Source organism: Otolemur garnettii, unplaced genomic scaffold, assembly GCF_000181295.1.
Source record: "Otolemur garnettii isolate 467f Iridium unplaced genomic scaffold, OtoGar3 scaffold00004, whole genome shotgun sequence".
In the NCBI taxonomy this organism is placed as follows: Eukaryota; Metazoa; Chordata; class Mammalia; order Primates; family Galagidae; genus Otolemur; species Otolemur garnettii.
This window is the reverse complement of record NW_003852399.1, coordinates 9434888-9460360: the sequence shown is the minus strand read 5'-3', so window position 1 is coordinate 9460360 and position 25473 is coordinate 9434888. Positions and strand designations below refer to the sequence as shown.

The following is a 25473-nucleotide window of genomic DNA, read 5'->3' as shown; positions in this document are numbered from 1 at the left end:
AAACTTGATAACTGGCGGGATCCAGGAAAGTGACACCAGGGAGGTAAGAATGGTTTCAGCATTTCAAGTTTGGGATATTAGGTGACTGGTAATTTCGTTAAGTGAGACAGAAACTTGAGTGCAGAGAAAGAATGACTTTAGAATGGCACACTCGCTCTGAGGTTTTTCTGCTTTTTTTTCAAGTCCATTTTTAGTGGCAGATAGGGACTTGAGCAGGATGAAGCAGGGAGGAATAATTTTGGGTGACTAAGGTAGCTGGGACAGCTGGGGAGGGCTGAATCCCTTTGAGCTCGTCCCCAGTCAGAAGGGCTGTTCAAATACAGCATGGAGGTTTCCAAGGTATGAACCAAAATATTTAGTTTAAAAAAGCCCTAACTTTTCATTCTAATTTGATGTGGCATTGGAAACACTGATGGAAAGGGTTCGTTTGCGCTAGGCAAGCCCCTTGTGGAGAGCTCTGCCACAAAGCCTGGCTATTCTATGCTCTTTAGAATAACTCTCCCATTAACTAAAATGAAGTAAAGGAATATACGTGCAGTAGTTTTACATTAGTTATGTGGCTAAATCATTTCATTAAAATTTGGCTGACCCGGAAATTCAAATATACCATTCAGTGAAAAAAAGCGAATCTGAGAACAGTATGTATAGTAGTTAGCTATTATTCTGTGCATCTATCCATACTGAAAAAATGGAATGAATCAACTGCAGCACTTATCCAGTTACCTCCTGGATGTGGGGTTATAAGGAGTGTTCACTTTTTAAAGCAAAATATTTCCCTTAAATGTTAATGTTTCATATCTCCATATTGTTTGAAAACTATTTTGCAACAAGGGTATGCTCATAGAAGCTTAAGACGTTATTGGAAAATCACAAAATATTTTACACTAAGTCTGAGTTTAAAAAATATTACCATGTTAATATCATCATAATTAGGGATACGGTTGAATGAAGGAAAGAGAGTCATCAGGGATAAGTTCCCTATACTGAGCTTGTCGAGAGCAAATGAGCCCTCTCCATCACTGTTTCCAATGCTACGTCAGTTAGAATGGAAAGTTATGATGTTTTTAAAAATAGTGATATGGTAGCCAACGATAATTCTAAAAGCAGGATAAGAGGGATAACAGACTAAATGTACTCTCAGGAGTGGTAGAATGATTTACTTGTTCTGATAACATTTATAAATGTAGCTACTAATGGTTCAATTTTTCTCTGTATCTTACTATGTAATAAAAACATGTTGGCCACAGTAATCACATTTTATTTTTAATTTCATTTACATTATTGATTAAAAAAATCCACGAGCAATACAGCAAAATTCAACTTTACTAACCTACCTTAAAATAAGTTCTACAATGAAATCCAGATTAGTAAAAATATATTAAGATATAAAACGAATTCTTCATGGTAATGAAACAAAAATAAGAAAAAAGAAATATAATTATTGAAGACATTTATCTCTTTTTTTGGGGGATCCCATGATCTGACCCAAATTCAGTGAATCCTGATAAAACTGAATCTTGGTTAAGCTGTAAACACCATGTTACAAAACTGTCAACCAGTTCAGCTTTCCCTCTGAGAAATCATTATCATCTGAATGTGTTCAACTACTGAATAGATACATTGAGGAGAATTGGGGTTTTTCAAAGTTCATGTCTTTTCACTTTACCTGTCCTTGTTTCATATGTATGTTGTTAGCATGCCTTTGAACTGGAAAGTTTGGAGGCTGAAAGGATTGAACTTCACAAATAAAGGTTTTTTTTTTTTTTTAACAAACATTCCAGTTATCAGAGTTGGACACCACAAGTAGACATCCTACTAATGAAATCTCCTTTGACGCCGGCTGCCTGCTCATATTCTTGGAGTGTTGTCAGCATGTTCTATCTCTGAATCCACTCCCAAGTATGAATGTATTTTATCAAATCTGTAGAGAGCCACAGCTCTAATCTGTGAGCAACAGAAATGCTAGAAAACTGGATGCAATTCAAAAGCTGACTGTGCAGGGGGCAGTAAGAATTTGTACACGTTCTACAGCTTTAGGGAAGTTTACTTGTCGTCTCCTTAAATATTATCTGTTGTCCATGTGTCTGCAGGTACTTTCTGAAGGAATTGGGATTATACTGACTCAACTAAAGATGGCTCTCAAGGATGGGGGCTGATAAAAGTGACCAGTAGCTCAGCAGCGCCTTTGCCCAGCAGCAGGATAGTATGAAAACAGGCTGACAGTTTTGGCTGTGATATTTCTACATAGATGAATAATGACATTTCTGGGTACCAGATTGTGGCTTGTACACCATTTCTGTAAATTTTAACATTTACCCATTTAAAACAAAATAATGCCTATCAAAGGAGGCCCTAACTGCAGCACAATCAGATGTGTTTAGAAGAAATCACCTGCTTCGTTACTCATCTTGGAGTTTTTGTGCATATGTTCCTTAACTTGTTAAAATCCACTCAATCCTACCCCTTTGTAGAAGCCCAGAGGGTTTTTTTTTGTTGTTGTTGTTGCAGTTTTTGGCTGGGGCTGGGTTTGAACTGGCCACCTCCGGTATATGGGGCTGGCGCCCTCCTCCTTTGAGCCACAGGTGCCGCCCGAAGCCCAGAGATGTTTTGCTGCCAGGGACAAGCCCTCAGGTAGCTCAGTGCTCTGGGAATGAGATGAGATGGGTCACTCATTAGTGAGCAGGTGTTGGACCTTGAACATTTGTGGTGCTTCAGTGTGGGAGTCGAGTCTGTGGGGAAAGAGCACGTGGCGATCCTTGAGCACGTGGCCCTTGTACGTGATTGCTGGGCACTCCCCACACCTGTTATCCTCTCAATAAATAGCCATTGCAGAGGTGGCTTGCCTCTTGCAAGCTTGTACTTCCAATTTGCGTGCTGGCTGTTGTCCTGTGTGTGGCGCTGACGACACCCCTTTCCACCACCTCTCTGCTAAGTGACTACCTCCCGAGCCCCTGACTTTGACTTACCTTGGCCTGTGGAATGTGTCAGTGCACATATGCAAACAGAAGTTTGAAACACCTGCCGAGTTAGGATCACTCTCTTGTCCTCTGCATTTCACCCTGAGACCATGCCTCAGGTAGCTGCTGGCCTACGGAAGGCCAAGGCCACATGGGCTAGACCTGGACCCAACTACAGTTTGGAGGAGGTGAGCGCATGAGAAAAAACAAATAACAATAACCATGTAAAAGTTTTGAGTGGTGTCATGGGGGATTATTGTGGCAATAGCTGAGAAATCCCACACAATACCTACTAACATAACTTGTCGATAACTTACATTTCATATCATTTAAATATTGCATACGTGTTTGTTATCTGCCTCTCTTCACCAAAATATATCTCATGGTAACAGAAAACTTTTTTAACTCACATACTCGTCTCAAACACCTATGATAGTTTGTGGGACATGAATGCTGGTTGAATGACTGAAAGACATGTAGCAGCTGCTCCCTTGCTGAGAGTTGGCTACTTCATCTCTGCAGCAAGGTTTAGACTTGCAGATTACATTTTCTGAAGAGCACATATATTCACATGTCTCCATGATTCATTGGCTCTGTGCATACATTATGCTGGTAACAGCCTTCTGGTAGTAAAATAACTAGTAATAATCTTCTAGCAGGTTATACAAATATTTGAACTATGTGATTTTGCCAAAAAGTAAGAGACAGAAGCTTTCTACTCAGAATTTTCTCTAAATAGCTAAACTCTTTTTAAGTTTTGTGATTGCTAAAGAAGATGCCAAATGGTATCAAAATTTCAAAGGGTTGATTCTAAACAACTTAATACAGGTGGAAGGGCTGGAGCTCCATAACATCAATCTAATAGCACAGGTGTCCCACAGCAAACAGAACAGTCTTCTAGCAATGTTTGCAAGATTTTCAGAGGTATTAACTTTGGGATGGAAAAGTGAAAGCAGAGTTCAGTCTTGAAACAAAGATTTGTTTGAAATCAGAATTTTCCGTGGACCAGATGGCACTGATACAAATGCGTGCCTCCGTCAGAGGTCTTGTTTGTGCTGTCTTCACGTGGAAAATAGATCTTCACCTTTCCAGCAGCTACTTTAATAAAAGTTGGCCTTCAGATGGAGCTGATTGTAAGCTTTATAGGTAGTCAATCTCAGATACACGTTCTTCTAAGGTGAAGCTCTGAGCAGTAGTGATGCTGCAACTACCCAACCCTCCTATTTAGGTTTTTGGGCAGAATGGGAGAAATACTATTCCTCTGCAAGACCTTGAGTTGAAATGGAGCCTTAATGTCTGTCTTGGAAAGATCAGGCCTTCTTAAATAGGGTTCTATCCAATGCAAACTCCGCATTGTAGAGATTGGCAGCAGAATCTCTCCCGGGGCTTCTAGGTTTTGTAGACTCAGACCTTGCTACCTGTTCCATGGGGAAATTTTTAGCCAGGAGAGACCTGGAGAGTTAATGTTGTTCTTGGCTGAAGGTGGTACTAACCCCCTTTTCCAAGAGAAGTTAGGAAAACAAATCAGTCAATTGCAGCATAGAAAAAAGGTGAGTTATATACATAGTGACAGTGTCTACACCTGGCTTAGAGGGAATCGGCAAAAAAGGAGAGAAACTATAGTAGAAATCTGATAAACTGCAGTGTCCATGCAATTTTGAAAACCTCCTTCATCCACATTAAACCTTCTCAGTAAAACTCTTATTAAGTAGAAAATTCTGCCCTACATCTCTTTTAAAGATGGTAGGATTAGGCAGGGTGTGGTACTGATAAAACCAGCATTTTGGGAGGCCAAGGCAGAAGGATCACTTCAGGCCAGGACTTCATGACCAGCCTGGGCAACATATTGAGACCCTCTCGCTATAAGAAACAAATATATACCACCATCAACCAAGGCTTTGGGCCAGCATATGCTTCAGCTTGTCTAAAGCAAGAGATGTTATTTATTACTCTCACCAATCATAATTGCTAGTAGCCATTTTGCATTAGAGAGGAATTAGGATAAGGAAAGGATAGAAGTCTGGGCAAAGAATAGTTGTAAAGAGTGCTTTAAAACTTAGATTTATCTTGGTCCATGTGCTAGGTCATGATTAAAACTCTGAGGTATTCTATGCCTGGAGATGAGGAAGACTCTGACAACAGTTGCTAAATGATCGTTTAGGAAGCATTAGAGTGAGATGCTCCCTACTCCAACCCAGACATCACACCAGACTTACTGTATAGTATCTTCCCTGTGGCCCTGTGTTCTGTAGTTGGGGAGGTGAGAACTGCTAGGACTCTGGGAGAGAAATCAGACTAGCAGGGGGGCGTGCTAAGCCAATAATTACAGTGAGTACAGTTGATTGTCCTGTAATGTAATATTTGCATTCTTAAAAATCCTGCATGATGGAATTTTGCATTCCAAAAATAACAAGGCTATGGTAAAATGGATTTGGGGCAAAAAACTAAAAACTTGAAGTCTTGTCAGTATATGGTAAAAAAAAAAAAAAAAGCTACCACAGTTCTAAACATCATAATTTCCTGATAAAGTATTACCATAGTAAATATAGGATGTTATTTTGACAAGATACAGAAATTTCCTAGAAGTGCTTACAATGAAAGATTGTAGCTTCTGAGCTATGAGGAATGGTCTCACATGAGCTATGGGGAATTTCTAGCTTCATGGAAGAAGATCATAGTTCTTTTAAAAAGTTATTCTTGCAAATAATCATATATATTTATGGGGTACAATGTGATATTTTAATACGTGTAACACATTCCACAATACATGGTTGTGGAATGATCAAAACAGGCTAGCTAGCATATCCATCACCTTAAATAGTCCTTCTTTGTGTTGAGAACAGATATCTATGAAAGATCTATGCTCTTTCTTCCATGAAGCTAGAAATTCTTCATAGCTCATATGAGGCCATTCCTCATAGCTCAAAACCACACTCTTTCACTATAAACACCTCTAGGAAACACGTCTTGTTTCCAAATAAACGGAAAGATATCCTATGTCCATGAATTAGAAGCCTATTGTTAAAATGTCCATACTACACAGAATAATGTACAGCTGCAATCCCTTTCAAAAATTCTAGTATCATTCTTCCCAGAAACAGGAAAAACAATCTTAAAATTCACATGGGGCCACAATAGGCCCCAAATAGCCAAAGAAATATTGCCCAAAAAGAAAACTGGAGGCATCACACAACGTGATTTCAAAATATATCACAAAGCTATGATAATCAAAACAACATGACACAGGCATAAAAACAGACATATCGATGAATGCAACAGGGCAGAGAGCTGAGCTATGAATGCACACTGAAGGTCAATTAATTTTTGATAAGAGTGCCAAGAATGCAAATCAGGGGAAAAGACGGTCTCTTCAATAAATCATGTTGGGAAAACTGGATATCATGCAGAAAAATGAACATGGACCCTATTCTCACCCTTCACGTGAATACAAGTATTCTCACCCTTCACGTGAATACAAGACAATGAATTAAAGCTTTAAGTGTAAGACCTGAAACTGTAAAACTACTAACGCAAGGAAAATTCTCCAGGACACTGGCGTAGGCAATGATTTCTTGTGTAGGTTTAGCCCACAAAGCACAGAGAATGAAAGCAAAAATGGACAATTGGGATTGCATCAAACTAAAAAGTATTTGCACAGCAAAGGAAACAATTAAGAATGAAAAGATAACCCATAGACTGGGAGAAAATACTTGCAAACCACAAATTGGATAAGGGGCTAGGATCTAAAATATGTAAGATGTTCAAGGTACTCAGTAACAAGAAAACAACCCTATTAAAAATGGGCAGAAGACTTGAGTGCTTACGTCTTGAAAGAAAACACATATAGGCAACAGGAAGATAGCTGTGGCTTACTGTCCTGTTTTTCATTCCTTCAAACTGGCTTATAACAGAAATATAACTTTGTTAGTTACTCCCTTTTATAATTTTTTTGTGTGGCTCCAAATGAAATCATGACACACAGTGCATTAATGCTGCATGAGGTTTATAGTTATCTTCAACCTACTGCAAGTACTTTTCAGTTCCCAGTTCTCTGGACAGCTGAAGATTACTGGGAAGTTAATCTTTTCTTTTGTCTTTAGTGTTGCCTGCTAAGTTCATCGGTGTGATTACTTTAGGCTCACTGGCTTTCACAACATCACATTTTCTCTTTATGCCAAAACTTTGGAATACTTAAGGCTTTTTCTTTGCTAGCTATAATAGGCCACTTATGTTTTACTGAGAAAGTATGGAAGGTTGTAATACAGTGGGATAAATCACAGAGGTAGTGCACTCGGATAAAATGAGGTAAGAGAGGTAAGGTGTGTTGTATCTTCTTCCCAGGTCATGATGCTCTCACATTTATCTGGTAGTATCCAACCCATCGTCACCTAGGGAAAAATTGCTTATCAACAAATACAATTTTGGTGATTGAGTTCTCATTTATCTGCACTAATTAGCACTTTATAGACACATATAGTAACAGAAAATATATGTTAGCTTTTTGTGCTTCCCACTCAATTCTAGGAATAATTAGGGTTCCTTTTCTTAAGAATCATTACTTTTTGAAAGTTCCCTTCTGCTCCTTCTGCTCACTTTCCTTCAATAGGAGCTGCTATTCTAGGATCCGACTGGCCTGCCTTCCTCCATGATGGAATCCCCTATAGGGAGCTCTAATTCTTAATGGGCTCCTTGTGGTTGTGCTCTCAGGGTGTGGACAGATCAGGTTGTTACATACACTGTCAGTGGCAAAAGGGCAGGCAGTGAGAGGCATGGTGGTTCAGGCCTGTAATCCCAGCACTCTCAGAGGCAGAGGCAGAGGCAGAGGCAGGTAGATTGCCTGAGCTCAGGAGTTTGAGACCAGCCTGAGCAAGAGTGAGACCCCGTATCTAAAAATAAATAAAAAAGCTAGCTAGGTGCTATGATAGGTGCCTGCAGTCCCAGCTACTTGGGAGGCTGAGGCAAGAGAATCGCTTGAGGCCACGACTTTGAGGTTGCTGTGAGCTATAACTCAATAGCACTCTACCCTGGGTGATAGAGAGAGATTCTGTCTCTGTAAAAATGTGAATTTTGGGGGAACATATAACGGTTATAGATATAACGGATATAACATATAACGGTTATAGATACGGTTTATTTATTCATTAAATGCAAAATTGAAAAGTTAACCAGGTAAGCAATTTTATTCTTATTATCATGTAAAACACTCAAGTAAGATTACATAATAAAACAATTCTATTAAATAGTATATTTTATTGTAATTTCTTATTGAAGGAATATCCTTCCAGACCTTTCCTCACAAATATTCAGCACCTGTACGAGGTGCTGAGCTGTAGCGGTTCTTGTACTCTGCCCTGTAGCTTAGAGTCACTCAGCAGAAGAAAGTTTCAGTCACCTCCCTGCTATTTTCTGCAATTTTCATTCTCTTATAGCCGGTAATCTTCAGGTCTGAAAGACAAAATAAAATACTTTCATGAATCATGATTTCTCTTTCACCTGCTTGATGAAGGAAGATTATTTTTCTAATTTAAAATAAAGCACAGGCAGTCCGTGGGCTACAATCAAGATAGGTTTTATAGGTTTGTTCTTAAGATGAATTTGTATGTAAGCTGAAACAGGTACATTTACCGATTACCTATAGCAGCCTCCATTTGTAGGTGCAAGTTGTATGTCAGTCAGTTGTTTGTAACTTGGGGAATGCCTATAATTGTTCACCAAGAAATATCTACAAACAGTATCTAAATTCTTAGTAAAATACATTGAAGCCAAATCTCCATAAACTGTAACAGTTAAGTGACAATTCTAAAGTCTTTCTGCAAGTATATAGGCCACTACCTTGCCTATATAAGAATGTATTTAGCAACTTAATAACTTGAATTCGATTTTTCTGTTCTATTTTTAAAAAGCTTCATAAAGGCCCTCTTATTGAAAGAATTACTGTGATCTTCAAGCATATTTAAAATTCACACAAAGATATGAATTTACCTTACAAAAGCAAATTCTGAAGGAGCAATTTTACTATTTATATTATTTTATCACATGCTAAGTTTAATTATCAATATGACATATACATATATATATTTATACATACACATATAAAATAAACATAAACATCAGCCTTTGATATTTTATTTATACACATATAACTTTTTCTTCATTTATTATATTTATAGGATTAATCATATCTAAAACTTGTTTCTAGTAGTAAATTAAAACAAGGATACTTTTCAGGGAAATGTTAAATTATAACAGAGAAAATGAAGAATAGAATCCTATAAAATGCAAAACATTTTGAAGTGTTCTGTTAACTTTTCAATTGTATATTTGTATATACTGGGCTCTCATATGGTATTTTCTGTAAGAACGTAGTAATAAACTAAGTAGGTATTTTTGAAAACAGCAGTAAAAATACTTGACAGTTTGGGTTCCTTTTAAAAGTAGATGAACTCTGCCTGGAAACAACTTATCTAGTCCCTTTCTACATGTGCAGTGTGTTTTCTTAAACTGAATACTCAAAAGATAGAACAGCTAAGAAGACCAAAGTCCACTCTCTGGCTGAGAGAACCATGTTAGAGTTTAAAACTGTTTGCTAATAAACCCTGAGAGATACAGGTACCCATCTGGAAAACCAGCCATATATGCTTTACTGTATCAGGAATACATAGAAGGTAAATTATAGAATTTTATCACAGTGTTCTTGTCACTGTATCCAAAATCTGGGCAATGACAGCTTGATATGATCATTTCCAACAGCTTCGGAGGATACCCTTTCAACCTTTGGTAAGTAAGAGATTCAAAACAATCAAAGCAGTTCCTTGTCAAGAAAAACCAGTACATTTTAAGTAACAATTTATTCTCCCATCCAGCTGGTTCAAGTAATTGCAAAGAAGGTGGCAGATTTAGGAAGAAATCTTCTAAGATAATGTCCCACAAGAAATCTCTGCAATTCCACTCAATAAAATTAAATGTGTTAGTTGCAGTCACCAGCTGTTTTCAGATTAAAGATTAAGATTCAGAGGTAAAACTGGAAGTGTATGTGAATGGAATGTGGATACTGAGCTCAAAGCAATAAAGGACTAATGAAGTCCAAAGTTGTTTCAAGAATATTTTTTAAAGGAAGTTGAAAATAAGGGCTCCGTCAGAACTGTAATAGTGAGGAGTGAAAAGTAAAGTCCCACTTAGAATTTCAGAAGGAGGAGTACTGGGGCAGAGGGTAGGTGGAATGGAGAGGGGGCGAGAGATAATGGAGGAAGGAGCCCTGGAAAACGATGACCCAGGAATGACTACGAATATTCAACTTGATGAAGTTAGTGAATGGCCGTGCTATTTTTCAGAATAGGGAATACCAGATTGATTTTGGAATATGAGAAAATCCAACTATTGCATCCAGCTAGAAACCAGTGTCTGGTGCTTAGGAGAGCTGAGGAAAGAGAGAACAAATTGGAGCATCTCTAACATAGATGCATTTTTTTCCATCTCACTTCTCTGAATCACATGGCCCTGCTTAAAAATCTTCATTGGTCCTCTCTTACTTTCTCAAAGTTCAAACATTTCAGAATTTCACAAATAACCTTCCATGACATGGCCCCAGTTAAACTTTTTGAGTCATTCTTTCTACACCTTAGTTTTCTGTATCCTGGTCACTCCACACTGTTTACTTTTATCCAGATAAAAATGTTCACAATGCTGGAATTGGGCATTTGAAATTTCCTCTGCTTGGAATGTTTCTAATCTTTTCTCTGCTTGGAAAACTTGAATATCCACTTCAAAGGTTTTACCTTCTGGCAAACTCTCTACAACATTTCCTTTCTAACCTAGGCTGCACTTCTTTCTATGCGACTGCCAGGGAACTTGATTCACACTTCTGTTACCATGTTTCTCAAATTATATTCCCTCTTACTTGTAAATAACACATGCTGAATGCCTGTTAGTGTAATAACTACTTTACTTTTTTTTTTTTTTTTTTTTAAGACAGAACCTTGCTCTGTTGCCCTGATTAGAGTGCAGCGGCATCATCATAGCTCAATGCACCTCAAACTCCTGGGCACAAGCAATCCCCTTGCTTCCAGCTTCCCATGTAGCTGGGATTTCGTACCACGAGGCTAGGCTAATTTTTTCTATTTTTTAGTAAAGACAGGGACTCACTCTGCTCAGGTTGGTCTCTACCTCCTGAACATGCATTGTTTTAATTAATCCTCACAATGACTCTGTCAAAAACACACTGTCATTATCTCCATTTTACAGTGAGAAAACTGAGGCTCAGAGTGTGGCTCAGTAACTGGTCTAAGGATACACACACAGTGAGGAAGTAAACATCAGGGGCTGGAGTGTAAACTCTCTGACTTCACTGCTTGCAAGCACCATCTTATTCTCTATAATTCCTAATGGGCTAACAGTCCCTTTAAAGGTAGAGCCCCCAAAAGATTGATCTTCTATTTCCAACAACTAGCGCAGTGCCTAGCACAGGTGGATGCCTGGTAAGGTGTCTGTCATTGGAGTACAGTGACTGCCTTGAAAACATCACTTTGTTTGCAAACTCATCCTTTCCTTCTCCTGCTGAAGTAATCAGGATGTTATGCAGATGGTTAATTTGATTCTAGGGGGAGGTAAGTGGGGGAGAATAATAGTGTCATGGCAGAGACATGGCATATGTCTAGATATGGCATATCTAGAAACATCAGCTCATACCGTAGGCAATTAGTGGTATTATACAGCTTCAGGAGGTCCCTCTGCGTGGGAAAGAGGTTTTTACACTGTATGGTTCTATTTCTCTCAATCTCAAACAGAAACAAAAGCACACAAACAATTCATTTCTATTGCTTCCACCAAAGAAGGAAATCCAAGATAATATGAGAAAGGGGAGGGAAGGGCCATTTATACCCCGTGCCTCTTAATTTCAGTGGGCATACAAATCTCTTGGGCTTTTGTGAAAATGCAGGTTGTGACTTCATTCAGTGAGTGCAGGGGCTCAAGATGCAGCCTTTCTGACAAGCTTCCACGTCTTGCACTGCTGGCTCATGGTCCACACTCTAACTAGCAAGGTCCACACTCAGACCAGAGACAGAGCTATTCACAAGACAGGATGACTACTGAAGGTGCTGGAAAGCAAAAAAAGCATCTTCAGTAAGAAATTTGTAACACTATGTTGTGCTTAACAGAAGGAAGCACACACGCTTCTTTCTTAGCTAGACAGGACTCCATTTGATAAATAGTAACTTTCCTGGCTCTTTTTTCATAACTACCATCGAAGAAAGATTAAACTGTAGTCCAAGGAGCTTTAGTACTGAATAAATGTTTTAGGCCCTTTGAAAGTTGGTAACCCGTATATGACAACATTATATTAATCAAGATTGAACTGTCAGATAATGTTGCTTACACATATACTCTATTTTGCATTGGTACCTATCTTATCTCCTCATTAGAATAAACAATTTTCAAGAACACAAGACATCTGGCATCTAGTACACTGCTTTTCATATATGATTGCTTAAATGTTTAAAACTTTGAAATGTGGCTTAATTTTTTGCCAGAGATGGATAAATTTATATTCTAAGTTAGCCCTAATTTGTTGTCACTGTTTCATTGGAAATAAAAAATTACAAAGTTCTAGAATAAAAGATAATTATTATGTAGGTTTAGTATACTTGTAAATAACAACAGTATTCTAAAATAATCTTAGGAAGTTTTTGGAGGGACCTTTCACAAAGCTAATGCTTATCAATATTTTTTCATAGATATTTACTCCTTAACAGAAATGTTAAATTGTACTTTAACAAAATTACCATAATCTTTCTTTAGACATGTAATACAAAGTATCCAAAATTGGATATATCAGAGTTGTACCAAAAATGACTGTTAAGAAAAATTTCTATTTTAGCTATAGTTATTAAGACAGCTTTAAGTGGCAAAAACCAAAATATGAATTTACCACATGTTGTGAGTTAAAAGTCAGTTTATCTTCCAGGAAGCATATGATTCCATTCATTTATTTACTCAACATTTTGAGCAGTCAGGTCCTGCTGTGGGCATCAGGAAGACAGCAGTAAGCAGGACAGAGTCCTCATCTTTAGAGAGTGCAGTTTCTAACAGAGGAGTAGTTTATTTATAACATATAATACAGCAATATAACATACATAACTTACATATAATTTATATATTAAAATACACACATTTGGACCTTTGAAGCAAAAGCTAAGAGTATTAAACTTTCATGTTAGTGCTCAGAATATACCTGAGAAGTTAATGAATCTTCCAAGAGTTAAAGTCAAACTTTAACTTGTTTTCTAAATTGTGCTAAACTATTCTAGCTATCAAATGTTCTGTAGCAACAACCTATTTTGCAAATAATTCTTGCCATCAGCAGAAAACTGCCTTTAAAACTTAAAACATAATAATACTTTTTTGAAAGAAGAAAGAATTTTTAAAAAGCCTGAGCTATAAAGTACTCTATGATACTTGTGATTGCTCAAAAACAGTTGAAATCACACCACATCCCATAAAATTCTCAGTTTGTGTAGCAAATTCTTTATCACATGCACATCCCTATGCAAAGACATTGCCTCTTACTCATTAAATAAAATAAGCAGAATACTGCCACTCATTATAATAACATAAGCACATCTTAAATATGTAGAGATTCAAATTCAGAATTCAGAAATTACAGAGGTGAAACACTTGTCTTAAAAGCTTTTTAGGCTCGGCACCAGCCACATACACTGGAGTTGGTGGGTTTGAGTCCAGCCTGGGCCTGCCAAACAACTACAACCAAAAAAAAGCTAGGCATTGTGGTGGGTATCTGTAGTCCCAGCTACTTGAGAGGCTGAGAGAAAAGAATCACTTAAGCCCAAGAGTTTAAAGATGCTGTGAGCTGTGATGCCATGGAACTCTACCGAGTTGGGTTTGTGAATAAAATGAAATATAAAGTTATAAAGTACATGGTTTATGCTACTGTTCAATTAATTCAATTATTTGTCCTATTCAGATAATTTATTTCTGTGCCTCAAAGGAGTAGGGCGCTGGCCCTTTATACCAGAGGTGGTGGGTTCAAAGGGTGCTGGCCCTATATACCAGAGGTGGTGGGTTCAAACCTGGCCCTGGCCAAAAACTGAAAGAAAAAAAGAAAAGCTAATTTATTTCCTAGTTAAAAATCATTTATATTTCAGTTGTGAATATATAAATTGAGCATAACTTAAGTGCAATAAATCTCAAAAGTATTTTATTCCCCATTAAGTTTTATGTCTTCTCAATCTTAATAATATTTCTTAGTATAATGCTTATTCCACAAAATATTTAAAAGACTAAAAATCTGGATGGTGAATTCATCTTAAAAGCAATAAAAGGTCAGTATGATTGAATTTTGAGTCATTTCTACTGTCTGGATGGAAACATTTCAGAAAATCTGGTGATGTTCAGAAAATTCCTTAAAGCTGTTAGCTGTACAGCTAATAATGAAGCAAAGTAATACTGCCTTTATACTCATTTTCCTAGGCACTGCATCACTATCCAGATTAGAAAAAGTTCAACATGATTTTCAAAAAACTTTAGGAAATTGTTTAAAATTAAAAAAAATCAAATATTTTTTTCAGTTAAAATGAACAGGCACGCCTATTATAGTCAATTACACTTTTTTAGTCAAAATCTCTATTAGCGGGGGCCTGTAAATGACCTGGTTTTGTTGTTTAAATAGAGATTGATTTCTTTTTTAATAACCACTCCTGGTTTTATCATGTCCATAAGAACAGTAGAGTTTAGAATGCCTAATTTAAGTAAAACTCAGCACTGGAAATACTGAGGTTGATGGTTTAAGCCAACGCTGAGCCTGGTTGAAATGGGTGTTGGAAAGTAACCTTGGCCCCCAAGTCCAGTTAATAACTTCTGACTGTGAAGAGCAGCAAAATTAAGTTAAACTGTGTGGGGAAAATGCCATATGACTAGACTAGCACAAAATTATGGAAAATCTGAAAGCTGTCCAGATCCCAGCTCCTTATGGGATTAGACAAAGTCAAATCCTTCTTGACTGTCTTTAGTGAACTCTCTGATCTGAAGCATGTTTTGTAAAGGCATAGGTAAAATATTTTTTTCTAAATATTAATTTGAATATATCTGAAAACATGTAGTTTTAGGATTAATAGCTCTCATATCAGAATACAGGCACTAAGCTTAAGACCTAGCTTGCCTCTAGCTACAGACTGAACAAGCTCACCAAGGCCCTGTTCCAGTACTAATGTTCCCAACATCTGGAGCCCTACTTTTCTTTCACAGAGCTGGATGGATTACCTATGAAACTCCCTAAGCCTCACTCTACTTTAAGGCAGGCGACTTCAGAGCCAATAATGGTTGCTTTCATACCTTCACGCTTTCATCCTCAACATTCATCTCTGTGTTGCAGGCACATTTCTAATAGCACACTCAGTCTGGTTAAACACCAGAACACAGGTCTGCATTATAAACACCTGTTTTCAAGCATTTACTGATCCTAAAACTTTCCATATACAATTTCCCTAAGAAGGTGAAGATTTTGCTTAAAATATTACTGAGTTAACATGTCAGAAATAATAATGTCAAGCAATTTAAGTTGAAATTTTCCATATACCTGTTTTTTTCCTAAGAAAAGCTTGCCTACAGAATTTTATAAAACTTGAAAATAAAGTTTAGAATGTTTCAAGTTTTATTTTTAGCCTACATCCAGAAAAATTTCCATTACACTGAGCATTATAATATCCATGATTTTTAGATTCTGTAATATGATGGGAAAACTTCAATAATTATGGAAGTAATTATTTATAGAACTAACGTAAGCTGACCATTTGAAACCTACCATCTCAGGTAAGTGGAATTGTGAAGAAAGGATAGTGATTCTTTTTTCTTTAAAGAAAAAAGAGACGACTTCTCAGGGTAAACCCTACAGTCACAGTTGCACACGGCAAACAAACATCCATTTTGTATCATCAAGAAACATAAAATATAATAACTTCATAGCATATTCTTACTAAATTTATGTATCCATGAGATGTAAAAAATACTAATACATAACCAATTTAAGAGTAGACCCACTAATTTAAGAGAAATGAGATGCACAGGCAATACTACCCATAGCACATATAAACGGCTTTCATTTTTTAAAAAAGTATTTGCCATAAATACCAATTTTATTCCTTATCTCCTACTGTTGTTTTAAAACTGACTAAACAACTAACAACTGAACTAGCAAAAGAAAAAACCCTAATATTTGCTGAAATTAGATCTGAAAGAACATAACTTGTGTAAGAGATTTAAAGTAATTTAAATAAAATCCCAACATTGATCCAGTAAACTTACATTTAACCAAAAGATAGTAAATAACAGTTCCAAATGTAAGATGTACATTTTACCATTACAAACATTGAGTTTTATTAGGGGAACAAACACCAAGATGAGTTATAATATTTCTGTGACTACCGTGGTGCAATCCAGGGACATCTGTTTCAGTAACGTCTCTATAGATTCACCATCAGATCCACCTTGGGTAAATTCCAGTTACTACATTCTAAAAGATTACATTCTTGGCTTAGCTATTTTGAGTGGAAAAAAGCAAATTTTAAGCAGGTTCCTCCTTCAAAAGGAAAAAAAAAATGTTTTTCTTATAAAGACAATTCTTCTAATAGAAATCCCATGTTTAAGGTATTAAATTGCAGAGTATACCAAATATTTTCATTCCAATTCTAAAGTATATTGTTTTTAATACTAGAACTTTGTGAAATTGCAAAGAACTAAAATGTCATAGTTCAATAAAGTAGTCATTAGCCTCAGGAGGCTATTAATATTAAAATTCATTAACCTAAAAATTCTACCTTAGTCACTCTTGCCATAGGGCAAATGCTCCAGAGCCACATGTGGCCAGGAGCTACTGCACTGAAGCTCAGATAGCTGTTTATCACTGCAGAACGTTCTACAGAATAGCCCTGGACTAAAATGATCATCTATTTCTTAGACAACTTTCTCTTCAATCCTAAAATGATTATTTTTTCTTAGTTATGGGCTTTTCATGTAGTACAGATGAATCAGGCTTGATGCCAGCTCTAATGTGTACAGAAAAGGAAATGTTAAATGATTTATGTTAAATGACTAGTGTACCTATTGCCTATAGCTGTATATCTTCAAGTTCAGTAAGTATGTAGCCACTTTATTATACTGAGATGTAATTAATATGTTGTGTGACTACATATGAGAAAATATCACAACTTAATAAAGCACAAAGGGGATCTTGGTGCTTAATGCATATTCCTGCCACAGGGAAAATTGGAATGAAAAGAGAGGGCAGGAAAACCCATTCCCAGAGTAGTAACTCAAAAATGCACCACACAGCTGTAAGTTTCTCTAAAAGTCTCCTTAAAAATAAACATAGAAAAGCTCTTTCTGATTCCATTAATATAACAACAGCGCTTAGGCACTTTTTAAATTTGCTTCAAAATGAAACAGGAATCACTTAGCAGAATGAGCATTTTTGATCACTTTTCTGACTATAATGACACTAAATACCTCTTGTTGTCAATGGTTACATGTATTACATTACTATAATGCTTGGTTTAGCTGATCTGGGATACATTTTAGAACATTCATAAAATAGATCTTCTTCTAATATACTTAGATATATGAGTTAAAATACCTTTTGGTATTTCTAGTTAAAAAAAAAATACCACACCCCTCTTGATCAGGAATATAAATTCATCTGTGATGTCCATAAGAAAATCAGATATGACACACTTTCATTTATAGATCATATTAAATAAATAGAACCTGACAAAACTTAAAGGACTATTTAAAATAATTTTTTAGTATATAACTTATTGAGCTAAGTATATGAAAACTACAGACTTCACTACATTTACATAAAATACTACACAAGCAAGCAAGTAAAAATGATTTAGAATTTGTAATAGCAAAAAAATTCTATTAAAAACTTGGTGACTACTTCAGTGTGCTAAGTACTTTCCACATTAGCTCACTTACTCCTTCTAGCAATGCTTGGAAGTATGCATTGCCTCCTATGATAAATAACTAACTTACAGTTACACACATAGGTAGTCTGGAGGCAAGATTTGTATCTAAGTTTGAATTTTCTAAAACTTTATTAAGCTATTCATAACAACTTTGAAATTAATTTTTAGAGGAAAGAGCTCATCTCATCCTTCTTTCCAAATACTTACTATCTATTACGTGCTAAGTTCTATTTCTAACTGTGGGGATATAAGTGCTGAATAAGACATGTCCCTGCCCCCCTAAAAGCTGACATTCCAATGCAACAGGGGACATTCCAGCGAAGTGGCTAGGAGCATGACCCAGGGCTTGAATCCCTAATCCATCACTTAAACAGGTTTATGATCTTAAGCAAGTTATTTTATGTCTCCATTCCTACATTTTCTCATTTACAGAAAGTGGGGATGAAAATTGTACTAACTCATTAGGTTGCTCTGAGGATTATATAGGGTAACCCAAGGAAAGCAAATAGTAAATGCTTTATTAGCTTGCTATTTTTTATTACTGTAATTTTTTTTTTCAGGGTAGCATGGCCATAGATTTATTATTGCTATTAATGTTGGGAGACATAATAAACATGTTGTAAATAAGATTATTCTGGACAGTGATAAATGCTCTGAAAAAAATGAAAAGTAGCATTTGTTTGGTATCTTCTAGAAATTCTTTCCTAACTTTAATTATAAAAGCTAATAAAAAGATATTCTATGTTTTTATTAATTCATTCAATAAATACTTGATGAGTGCCTACTTCTTGTGCAGGCATCACGTTCAGTGCTAAACAAGGCAACGTAATTTCCTTGTGAAATCTAGCAAGGAAAATAGATATTAAATAGATGATCACATAAGTATTCAGTTACATTAGCATGAACATAGTAAATGAAAAGGAAAGTATACAAGGAGAACCTATAATGGAGGGCCTAACCCAGTCAAGGGTTACAGAAAGGATTGCCTGAGGAAGTTACATTTAAATGCTTCATCATCTGTACACACCAGGAAAAGAAGCCTGAAAACAATTAGAAGACAGAGGGTTAAATCTTGGCAGCTTTATGGACCTTAGGTAGAGGAAACTATATGGGTGAGAGCAAAAAGAAATTGATTTTATTTTTGTTTGCATCAAGACTATCTATGAATGTCCAGAATTAATGACTTTTCACTAGATGATATTCTTACCTTATGAAATAATCTGGAAAACTGAGAATCACTGTGTTTTAGTAGTCCTTTGATCCATTTATCTTTCCAAAAGACTACAACCAATCTGAGGAAAGATCGTCCCAAACAAAATATCTGACAATGATAGGCACCTATAAACATCCTTGCACTTACCTAGATAAGTCTTAATACTTAAGTTTTGGTTCTAATATCTACAGCTACAGTTTATTTGTAGGAGGTAGCTCCTTAGAGTCTCTAGGGAAATAAAAAGAATGAGTTCACTCTTCCCACCCTCGAGTATTTTATCATTCAGCTGAGGAAATAAAGGATACCAAATTGAACTTTAAAAGACCGAAAAAAAAAGAAAGACATGAAGAAGAAGGGGAACACTTACGGGGACCACACTCTTGGAAAAGCGTCTATTTCTTCTTGTGTATATTCATCTAGACGTTTAGGTATTTTTCGTGGTTGAGGAAGCTCTTCTACTAAGTTCTTAAGAATATCTTCTGGAATATTCTACATTAAAAAAATTCATAAGCTTAGTTTTCTTAAAATATTTTTCTTAGCATTACATTAGAAATACTTAGTTGTTTTTTTTTTTTAAGAGACAGAATTTCATTTTGTTGCCCTCAGTAAAGTGCTGCGGTGTCACAGCTCACAGCAACCTCCAGCTTGTGGGCTTAGGTGATTCTCTTGCCTCAGCCTCCCAAGTAGCTGGGACTATAGGTGCCTGCCAAAAAGCCTGGCTATTTTTTTGTTGCCAGGGCCAGGTTTGAATCTGCCACCCTCAGTATATGGGGCTGGCGCCCTACTCACTGTGCCACAGGCATCGTCCTAGAAATACTTAATATTAAAAATTAACAATTGAAAGAATGCTTATCAAAAAAAATATAATCCCTAAAATTAAAAAACTTGTGAAAATTCCTGGAAAGTACATTAATGATATAAGTGATCCTATTCTAATGATATATATTACTTATTTAAATACACTGTTCATCTCCCTCTTTTCAACTGTAAGAAGGCACTACTTCTGCTAATTCTCATGCTTTTTCATAAGATGTGTGCACGAATCATTCTACAGTGTCTACCACTACCTTTCAATCTGAGCTCTATATTATGGCCAGAAAATATTTTTAAATGAAAACTTGCTAGATCATTGAGTTATTTATTTATCTAGGAATCACTTATTGACCTCCTGAGAACCATAAATTGTGCTAGGTGCTGAGCATAAAGGAAGATAAAAAGATCATGGGCTTCTAAGTTTTACAAGTCATTTCTTAGCTTAAAATCTTTCCAGATGAAGTTTTAACTCCTTCATTAAAGCTCCTTAGCTGGACAGTGTCCTCACCCCTGGTCTGCCTCTCTCACTTCCCTTCTCTACACATCCCCCATGGGTTCTGACTTATCAACCTCCCCACCTTTCAAGTGTTAGTCTTGGCTCAAATCCTGGTGCCTTTATTAATGGTATCTTCTGGTCAGAACTACTTTCCCCCTATTGTATATCCAAATCTGATGAAAAATGAAGTGTTGGAATAGCCTGATAATAAAAGGCAAACTGAACTTTAGTGGGGAAACACTAGAGATAGGAAGAATAGTTAGGTGGCCATTTCTGTAATCAAAGTAAGATTTTAAAAAGTCTAAATATGGGTAATGAAAAGCAAACTAAATCTGAGACATTTTAGAAAAAGCAAGAATTGGAAATGGACAGATCAAATAAAGAGAAGGACAAAATAAATAGTGTAGGTTATCAAAAAAATTAACATTGAGATTGTCAAAGAAACAAGGCAGCTAGAAAATAGAAGTGGTCTATGAGACTGGATGATAAATCAATCTGTGGGACTCTATTAAAATAATGGTAAGTTATCAATATGGAAGTACCCTTTCACAGGGAAAGTGGACACAATTAGCTCTTTTCATCAGTGTGTAAACATGAGTTTTCAAAAAAAAAGAGGATCATCACACAGTGAATTATAGTTCTCTGCAGAGTATAATATTACAAGTAGAAAGCAAATATCTGACCAACAACATGGCATCACATAAGACACAGTTTTGGCCAATCAATGTCTTAAGAGTCACAATATAATTTCCTAATTTTAGTTCACATAAAACGTGAACTAAATTTTTTTACATAGTTGGTTAAATTATGAATGAATGCTTCAACTTAACAGTGGGCCTACTCATAGTCCTCATTAAAAAAAGTAGTTATTAAAATGAAAAAATAGAACTTGTAGACATTTGATTTTAGTCTTATGATGGCTCATTTTATAATATAAATAATTATATTACTTATAATTCATTTATATACATAATTCATTCAATTCATTATGTATATTCATTTAAAAAATACAAAAATATTTCAGAAGTTGACCAAAAATTATTCAAAATAAGTCTATAGCATTTTAAAAAGGAGAGACAACATTTAATTGAAAATTTCAGAAAAGCATCATTACCAATGATGCTCACTGGTAATCATACCTCATCTGGAAACTTACCTCATCTGGAAAAAGATGCAACCTTTGCATCATTGTTCTTCTGTGAAGGTTTTTTGGCAACATGCCATAAATAGCTAGTTTTACAATCTGAAAAACAGATATTCATAGGCCTAAATAAGAAACACGTGACTTGGGATATAAAGAAAGCAAACAAATTAGAGATGGTGATGAAAACAAATGGCAAAGATTCAACATGCAAGAAACAGACTTAAATAGGTATGTGAAAGGAACAGTAAAAGAACTTTCATTACATTGTACATTACTATTTTCTTAGGCTCTAATGTTTAATTTAAAAAAGAATAAAAGAAAGAGATTAAAAGTAACTTGTGTATATGCCAATTTTAAATAAGACAACTGATTTTTATCACCCGCAGTTGTATTTCAAGGGTGTATGTTCAAGCTACACCCACTAAACAATACATGTTAGAACAGGGTTGCATTACAAAAAGATTTCCTATTCCTTTTGGTCTCTCATCAAATCAGACTACAAAGCCTTCCTATGTACAAAAGCCAATGGCATACTACATATGCTTTCTATCTGTTTTCTGTGTTAGTGCTGTGAAGGGTTTATGTCATATGGACTTTATTTAAAAATAGGTTTATGTTGTTAAAATTAAAAGCAATTAATTTAGTTCCTCTGTCAAAAAGCCACATTTCAAGTGGTCAATTGTCACATGCAGCTATTGGCTACCATGTTTGATAGTGCAGACACAGAACATTTGCATCATGGTAGAAATTTCTATCAGACAGTACTGATCTAGACATTAGTGTTTAAATTTTTTAACATTTTAAAGTTATAAGGGGAAACCGACAATGTTAAAACTACTTAGCATCTTTTCTGGATAGGCAAGAAATTTCATCCTCTGAATATCATTCTAATTGCAATTTTCTTTTTATTAGAAGGGGTACATGGCATTGGTTTTTATGTTTATAAAAAATTTAGTTGTATTTATTGAAATTATCAAGTTGGTATTTTTAAAATTTACCCTATTAAAAAAATGCAGACATCACACTCAAAGCTATGAAATGTGAAAAGATTATATAAGCTAACAGGGAGAAAAAAAGACAGACATACAAATGTATGCAAACCAAAAAAAAAGGTGCAATGATATGTATATGCAGCAAAGTAATTCTCTATGTATGAATTTAAGTGTAAATTTTAAGAAATGTAGAAAATGAAAAAGGCCTTTGAAGTTCTGTAGTGGAAAAGAACTGAAGGGTGGAGGCTGGGCGCTACAGTTGTTTGTATCTCTTCACAGTTGAGATTTAAACCTAATACTGTGGTTTCTTAGGAGAGGGTAGAGGTTGGCTGATATCAAAACAGAGCTAGCGTGTGCTATCTCACCAAGTAGGCCCTCAGAGTCTCTAGCTGAAACTCTGAAAGGGGCCTTTGTAAGGTTGTAGGAGATAAGCCACAATTACAAAGCCTAGCACTTTGGTAAGGGGCTATCTCTACTACCTGGGAACCCCAATTCAATCTCATCCTACCAGTTCTAATACCCAAACAGTGGAGAACAAACATGGTGCAGACCCAACAGAAGAACTCTGGCGACATGAATAACCAGAGTAGATCACCCCCTTCCCCAAGAAATGACAAAGGAGATACAATTGAAGATGCATGCATGCATAGACAAATGGCAGCAATGCCAGAAATTGAATTGAGAATATGGATTGCAAATAAGATAAATAGAATGAAAGAAAAGATAGAAATTGAATTCCAAAGAGTGGTTCTAAAGTTGTCTCAAGAAATTAATGAATTCAAAGCCCAAGTCAACAAAGATATGAACACAATGAGAAAAGAGATAGCAGAGCTCAAGGAAATGAAAAAGTTAGTTGAGGAGCTCCAAAATACAATAGAATCCCTCAGTAAGAGTTGACCGGGCAGAAGAAAGGGTCTCTGAAACTGAAGACAAAGCATTTGAACTTTCCCAAACACTCAAAGAGGCAGACAAATGGAGAGCAAAACTGATTATTCCCTGGGAGAGGTGTGGGATCACTCCAAAAGATCAAACATTAGGAATTCCCGAAGGAGAAGAGGACGGTCCTAAAGGTACATACAGATGCTCTACTCCAAGAGATTTTGGAGAATTTCCCAAGCATTGCAAGAGATACAGAAGTTCAGATAGCACACAGTTTCAGAACCCCAGCCAAGACTCAATCCAAATAAAGCATCTCCTAGACACATTGTGATTAACATTGCCAAAGTTAAGACGAAGGAGAAAATTCTGTAAGCAACCAGACGTAAGAAAAGCAGCATCTACAAAGGGAGAAATATCAGAATGCCAGAAGATGGTCATTGACCTTCAGTCTCCTAAAAACAAAACAACTTCCAGCCCAGGATCCTCTATCCAGCTAAAGTGAGTTTCATTTGTGATGGAGAAATCAAATACTTTAATGACATAGACATGTTGAAGAAATTTGCCATAACTAGGCAAATTTCAGCTCTTCAGGATATTTTCAGACCCATCCTCCACAATGACCAGCACAATGCTCTACCTCCAAAGTAAACTCACCCAGAAATTTTTGAACAAAACCCACTTCCACAGTGGTGAAAGGACTAAAAATGTCCACTAGACATCCGAAAATCATGATACCAAAATACAACCAGGCTTATCAATTCTTTCAATGAATGTGAATGGTTAAAATTGTCCTCTAAAGAGGCACAGGCTAGCTGACTGGATACATAAACTCAGGATATCTGCTGAATACAAGAATATCGCCTTACCTTATTAAAAATAGACTCAGGGTTTAGGAATGGACTTGTATAATATAGGCAAATGGAAACCAGAAAAAAGCAGGGTTGCAATTTTAGTAGCAGATATAATTGGCTTTAAACCAACAAAGATAAAGAAAGATAAAGAAGGTCATTACATATTCGTCAAGGGAAACACCCAACCTTAAGAGATTTCGATAATTAACATTTATGCCCCCTGCCAGAATGCTCCTCAGTTCATAAAGCAGACACTAATGGACATCAACAACTTGATACCATTCTGCACTATAATAGTGAGATTTTAACACCCCTTTGACAATTTTCGATAGATCCTCTAAGAAGAAACTAAACAAAGAAATATTAGACTTAAACCTGACCCTAGAACAAATGGACTTTACAGACCTCTACAGAACATTTCACCCTAATAAAACTGAATATACATTCTTCTCATCAGCCCACGAGTCAGTCATCCTCCAAAATAGATCATCTCCTGGGACACAAGTCTAACCTCAGCAAATTTAAAAGTGTAGAATTTATTCCTTGTATCTTCTTAGACCACCATGGAATAAAAGTTGAACTCAACAGCAATGGGAATCTTCATATTGAAACAAAGTTATGGAAGCTAAATAATCTTAGGCTGAATAATAGCTGGGTCAAAGACGAGATTAAAAAGGAAATCACCACATTTTTGGAACTAAATCATAACGAAGACACAAATTATCAAAACCTGGGATATTGCAAAGGCAATCCTAAGAGGGAAATCTATAGCATTGGAAGCCTTCATCAGGAAAACAGAAAGAGAGGAAGCCAACAACTTAATGGATCATTTCAAGCAACTGGAAAAGGAAGAACAGTGCAACCCCAAACCCAGCAGAAGAAAAGAAATAACCAAAATTAGGGCAGAATTAAATGAAATTGAATTGAAACAAAAGAATCATTCAGAAGATCAATGAAACAAAAAGTTGGTTTTTTGAAAAGATGAACAAAATTGATAAACCTTTGGCCAACCTAACCAAAATAGAAAAGTATAATCTCTAATATCATCTATCAGAAATGAAAAAGGAGAAATTACAACAGACACTTCAGAAATTCAAAAAACCTCAATGGTTACTATAAAAATCTCTATTTCCAGAAATATGAAAATCTGAAG

The 25473-nt window shown here is 36.0% G+C and overlaps 1 protein-coding gene across 1 annotated transcript in view; it reads right to left on the bottom strand.

Moving 5' to 3' along the window:
* Positions 1-8116: 8116 nt before the first annotated feature.
* MRPL13 (mitochondrial ribosomal protein L13) overlaps positions 8117-25473 on the bottom strand; it is a 38609-nt gene continuing 21252 nt past the window's right edge. Inside the window, exons 5-7 of the mRNA XM_003782376.2 lie at positions 21611-21697; positions 19513-19634; positions 8117-8402 (exon numbers count right to left, since the gene is read on the bottom strand). Coding sequence (XP_003782424.1) covers positions 8381-8402; positions 19513-19634; positions 21611-21697 — 231 coding nt within the window. The 3' untranslated portion in view covers positions 8117-8380. The remainder of the gene's footprint in view (positions 8403-19512; positions 19635-21610; positions 21698-25473) is intronic.